General features: G+C 36.5%; 1 protein-coding gene across 1 annotated transcript in view; it reads left to right on the top strand.

The window, feature by feature from the left end:
- The window catches only part of BUB1B (BUB1 mitotic checkpoint serine/threonine kinase B), a 51,512-nt gene that overhangs the window by 43,279 nt on the left and 2,110 nt on the right, over nt 1–6,123 (top strand). The window contains exons 19-21 of the mRNA XM_065940674.1: nt 30–179; nt 2,484–2,626; nt 5,177–5,345. Coding sequence (XP_065796746.1) covers nt 30–179; nt 2,484–2,626; nt 5,177–5,345 — 462 coding nt within the window. The remainder of the gene's footprint in view (nt 1–29; nt 180–2,483; nt 2,627–5,176; nt 5,346–6,123) is intronic.

Consider the following 6,123-nt stretch of genomic DNA (forward strand, 5'->3'; position numbering starts at 1 on the left):
TTTTTAAAAATATATATATTTTCTTATAGGTGTCTTCTCAACCTGTCCCGTGGGACTTTTATATCAACTTCAAGTTAAAGGAACGTTTAAATGAGGAGTGTGATAATTTGTGTACCTGTTATCAATACCAAGATGGCTGTATCGTTTGGCATCAATATATAAACTGCTTCACCCTTCAGGTTTGCAATAATATGAAAACATACCATTTGAAATCCTCAAGTAGAGAGATTTGTATGCCATTTGGCAAAGGAATTTAGTATACAATTCCTGTTAATCTTCTAGAAATAGGCTAATTAATTTATTTTCCGAAGTTATTTTGACCAATACCTTTTAACTCTTTATTGTGTCAATTTTCAAACATAAAAGGAGACAGAATTGTGTAATGACCCGGTCATTTATGATCATCACCAGCTCATGGCCACTTTTGTTTTAAATTCCTGGTCTGATAATTCCAATATCCCTGCCATGTCTGGCTTTGATACTTGTTAAAATTGTGTTTTTTGCGTCTTAGTATGCCTTGTAATTTTTTCTTGATAGCCAGACATGATGTACTAGGTAAAAGGAATTGCCCTTTAGTAATGTGATGATAACGTGTGAGGGGAAGGAAAGTGCTATTATTTATCATCTTTTGTAATGCGCATATGCCTTTGGACTGGGAACTTCACAACTCTCTTAGCTTCCTAAACCACCCCACATATCTCCCACCTGCCGAGCTTAGGTGGGACAAAATAGCTGGAGTGGGCTGGAATTGGTTATTTCTCTTATACAAGGTCAAGTAGACTCTGATAATATCCCAGTATGTTAGGCTCTGGTTAGCTAGTGTCCCCTGAAGGCAGGCCTTATTAAAAAGAACAGAGTGCTCTGGCCTATTTCAAATGTTTCTTTTTCCCCTCCCCCTGCTGGAAACAGTAGGGGGGTTTTCTAGGATATTTACTGTGAAAACCTGATCTGCTCCTAGAGGTAAAATTCACAAAAATGTGGATGCTGCCCCTATACTTACAGATCCTAGGAGAGTTGTTGACGTTTTAGTTTGTTCAGCTTTTTACATGTTGGGACAGAGTAGCAACTTCCAAGTTCCTTACATGAGGAATGGAAACCAGAGTCTATTTTTGCCACTCTTGTTTTATCTGTACTACCCCTCTGGATTATTTTTAGAACCCAAACACAAGATATCTTTTTTTTTGACCATGCTGCAGGGCTTGTGGGAATCTAAGTTCCCCAGCCAGGGATTGAACCAGGACCCTTGGGAGTGAAAGCCTCGAATCCTAACCACTAGACAACCAGAGAACTCCCTACAATATATGTGATTTTATTCTTTGGAATGTTCTTAAGACAATTTTACAGCTTTTTTTTTTTTTTAAGTATTTTTGAGATTATTTCTCCTATCTTTTTTAATTTTTATTAATTTTTTTAATGTTTCTGAGATTATTTCATTTCTCATCTCTTTTTAAGTTGAAGTATAGTTGATATACAATGTTATATTAGTTTCAGGTACACAACATTATGATGGTTTTGCTGCAATTTTTTTTTTTAATTTTTCAGTGGGTTTTGTCATACATTGATATGAATCAGCCATAGAGTTACACGTATTCCCCATCCCGATCCCCCCTCCCACCTCCCTCTCCACCCGACTCCTCTGGGTCCTCCCAGTGCACCAGGCCCTAGCACTTGTCTCTTGCATCCCACCTGGGCTAGTGATCTGTTTCACCATAGATAATATACATGCTGTTCTTTCAAAACATCCCACCCTCACCTTCTCCCACAGAGTTCAAAAGTCTGTTCTGTACATCTGTGTCTCTTTTTCTGTTTTGCATATAAGGTTATCGTTACCATCTTTCTAAATTCCATACATATGTGTTAGTATACTGTAATGTTCTTTATCTTTCTGGCTTACTTCACTCTGTATAATGGGCTCCACTTTCATCCATCTCATTAGAACTGATTCAAATGAATTCTTTTTAATGGCTGAGTAATATTCCATGGTGTATATGTACCACAGCTTCCTTATCCATTCATCTGCTGATGGGCATCTAGGTTGCTTCCATGTCCTAGCTATTATAAACAGTGCTGCGATGAACATTGGGGTGCACGTGTCTCTTTCAGATCTGGTTTCCTCAGTGTATATGCCCAGAAGTGGTATTGCTGGGTCATATGGCAGTTCTATTTCCAGTTTTTTAAGAAATCTCCACACTGTTTTCCATAGTGGCGGTTTTGCTACAATTTTGATGGTAATATGAATTCTCCAAAATTTTTGGCATGAGGATAATTTTAAGCTACCATTTATATAGAGATCCTACTATGGGTTAGCCTTACCCTGTATGAACAGTCTTAATGGAGAGCAGCATTGTCAAAAATGGGACAAAAACCAACCTACAAAGGAGCCCACATTCTAATAGAGAACCAGGAAGAGTACAGAGCAGCAGTAAGCAAGGTATTGAATGTGTCACCCCAATTTAAATAATTTTCTTTCCTTCTATTTCCAGGATCTTCTTCAACACAGTGAATTTATCACCCATGAAATGACAGTATTGATTATTTATAACCTTTTGATAATGGTGGAGAAACTACACAAAGCAGAAATAGTCCATGGTGACTTGAGCCCAAGGAGTCTGATTCTTAGAAACAGGTTGGTCCTTTTCATTCCCTTATAATTCTGTCAGCTTTGGCTTAAAACATGGGTAGTTTCCCTTTTCTTTTGCCTTTTGATAAATACCATATTAAAGAATACTGTATTATGTTAAGAGGATATTTGCTTCCTAAAAGTCAGTAGTCACTGAGAATAGTTTAAAAGTATTCAAAGGAAAAAAAGACACACATTGAGGAAATAATTCAGAAAAAAAGAATTAACTCTATTGTGATGATTCCTGTTAAGAGAGATGTAAAAGATAAATATCTGGGGAATGTGAAGTAGATTGTCTAGTGTTTCTTTGTGTGGGGCCAGCGCAGAACCAGGTAGATTGCTAGCAAAGTTGAGGCGCTGCTCAGTTTCAGAGACCAAAGTTTAAATCATACCAAGCTGAGGTAACTGCCAAGAGAAGTAAGTAAAACCAGAGTGCGAATGCAAACCATGCCAAGAAAAGGGGCTTAGTGTTGAAATCCAGTTTAGCCATCAAGTTCAAGGGTGAGCACAGAGCAGGAAATAAGAGATGAAACCCAGATACTCTTAAGAAAATATTGAAAACATTGAGACATAAACAAGGCAAAGATGGTCAACAATTTTTGTTTTATGGAAGGGACTAGAGGACCAGCACACCCTTCTAGTGGTCATTGTTCTCATGGTATTTGAGTAAGCAGTGTAGTTTAAAGATGCTTTTTCTGTCCCAAGCTTGTGACTTGGGTAAGCAGTTAACTTTCTCTTTGAGGTCTTTGGTGTACACTAAAAGCTGGAATCATTCTCTCCATTTCTTCTGACTACTTATTCTGTAAGAAGAAACCGAATTACACTCCAGATCATAGTTGGCATGGAAATTAATTCAAAGAATCTCCAATGTATTCCTGCAATCATAACCAAAAGAACTAGAGCATCCTACCTTCCTTCCTGAGATGGTGGAGTCTTTTTTTTTTTTTTTTTTTGATGGTGGAGTCTTAAAGGCTTCCCCAAGCATAATACAGCAGCATTTCTCATCCAGAGTACCTTAGGTGCTTAGTGCAGGTCTAGTCCAAGCATTTCAGGATTTTTATAGCTATTCCCCTGTAATTACCTCCCACCCAATTAAATACCAGTTACAGTCAACCAGTCATTGTGATCACCAAAAATCTCCCCATATGTTTCTAAATGTGAAAACCCCTGGTATAGTTTTTATTTTGACTCTTTCACAGCACTGAAATTTCAGAGGGATAGTACTGGAGTTTTTCTAGCTTTTCTCGGGAATTGTAGGCAAAGAGATTTTTTAAGCCTTTTTAGGATTGGGCATTTGTATTCTGTATATTTAGATATCCTCTCAGTCCCCAGAGGACTCCAGAAAACCACATAGTGTTCAAGGGACATTGCCTTTTAATACGTCACAGCTTTTCAAATTTGATAGGAAATTTTGTGTAGATTCACAAGGAATTGAAAGAGCCTTTTGAAATCATTTAATGCAGTTTCTACATTGTGTGTGTGTAAAATGAGATCCAAGAAAGTGGAATGTCTTGCCCAGGGTAACAGTGAATGGATGATTAGAGAGTTAGGAGACCTTTCTGCTTTTCATTATTCTAAGAAACATTTTCCTACCTCTCCCAAGTTTTGAAAATATTTGGGAATTACAGTTTTATGACCAAAATGTAATAAAAAATGGGAACAGTTGTAAATTTTAAAGTAAAATAGATAATCTGGTGCTGTGGAGGTATATGTGATAGGATTAATCAAAGCCTCTATTCAGAAATATAGGACTTGCCATTGATATCAATCAGGAACTGAGAAAGCAGAGAAAGAAAAGTAACACATAAAAAATAATCCATATTTTCCTCATATAAATAGTTCCTATTATCTCTTTGGAGAACAGCTTTATTACATGGAATAGGTAATTCCAAGGAAAATCAGTAATGAATTAGTGCTATAAAGTTGTGTATATGTGTATTTTTTAAGGAAATAAGGATTGGAATTACAGATAAGAATAAGATAGAGTATGGTATTAGTTTAATATAAACAGGATAGTTTACAGTATTTTGTAAAGGTGTCACTTTACCAAAAAACAGTCTTATGTTTTTAACTAAACTCAAGGAAGGAGTCTGAATGACACTCAGAAAGCCTAATCTATGATAGTAAACAAGAAATGCTATGCCACCTATAAAAGCTTAACTTCCTCCATCATAATCCTTGTTAGTGTATGAATTATTGCTATTATATATGTTGATATCTATAGTACAAGGCTGAGGCCTGCATTCTGTTTCTAGTACTTAGTTTATATAATATGGAAACTTGATAAATGTTCTGCTGTGACCATGCACTTTGGCTAAGATATAGCTTATGCCGGTAAAGTACTCTTGACATTCCCCAGTTGGGTGGATACAGGCACTTCTCTTATAGGTGCATTTTCATAACTAACCACTTGAGGGAGCTATTGGCATAGCTAAAGCACACCTGCAGTACCTCCTTTTTTTCTTTGCTTTTTTTTTTTTTTTAAAAAAGACCAGCTATGCAGCTTCTTTCATGGCCTGTTTTTTTTTTATCTTCGTCTCTTAAATCTTGGCTTAGAATCCACGATCCCTATGATTTTAATAAGAACAATCAAGCTTTGAAGATAGTGGACTTTTCCTACAGTGTTGACCTTAGGGCACAGCTAGACGTTTTTAACCTCAGTGGCTTTCGGACTGTGCAGACCCTGGAAGGACAAAAGATCCTGGCTAACTGTTCTCCCTACCAGGTAAGTGTAAAATAAGCCAAAGCAAATATGTAGAGGGTTTCTTAATCTCTTTCTTACCTAAGTAAGCCATGAAGGCTAGTGTTTACTGATACGATCTCTCCTGAAACAGATGACCTAGTTTTCATATATCACCAACTCAAGCAAAATGTACCATTTTTCTGTCACAACACTGAAGAATATACACACACACGTGCAGACACATGACTAACTCAGTAACCTAAGTGTCAGGGCCATTTCTACTACTTATCTGTGTTGTATTTTGTAAATCATTTTCTGTAATTTTCTCTGTAAAATAAAGACAATAGTTTGCTGTATGTACATCAGAATTCTTGTGAGGAATAAATGAAATAATGTATATAAAAAGAACATTAGGACAAATGTAAAGTGTTTTATATGGTGGCATTATATGCAAAAATCCCATCTGACTCAGCTCTGGATATATGGCGTTTACTGATTCAATATTGGATGTATGGCAGTTGCTGATTCAATATATAGCATAACCATGAACTAGTCATGTGCAACACATTTAGATCACAGCTGGAGTCCATGCATATTTAGTAGGTATACAAATTTGAATTTGACAGTCCAGATATTTTTGTCATCTTTTGTTCTTAAGGATAATTCCTAGAGTTGGCTCTGCTGCTCACTTCTTTGGGGAGTTTCTCCCTTTACTGTAAGGATAAGGAACAGTCTACTAAAATGTATGTCATAAAATAAACTTAGCTAAGCACTATAATGCCTGTCAACGTCCTATATAAATAAGTTGGCATCATAGTAG

This window comes from Muntiacus reevesi, chromosome 7, assembly GCF_963930625.1.
Source record: "Muntiacus reevesi chromosome 7, mMunRee1.1, whole genome shotgun sequence".
Classification (NCBI taxonomy): Eukaryota; Metazoa; Chordata; class Mammalia; order Artiodactyla; family Cervidae; genus Muntiacus; species Muntiacus reevesi.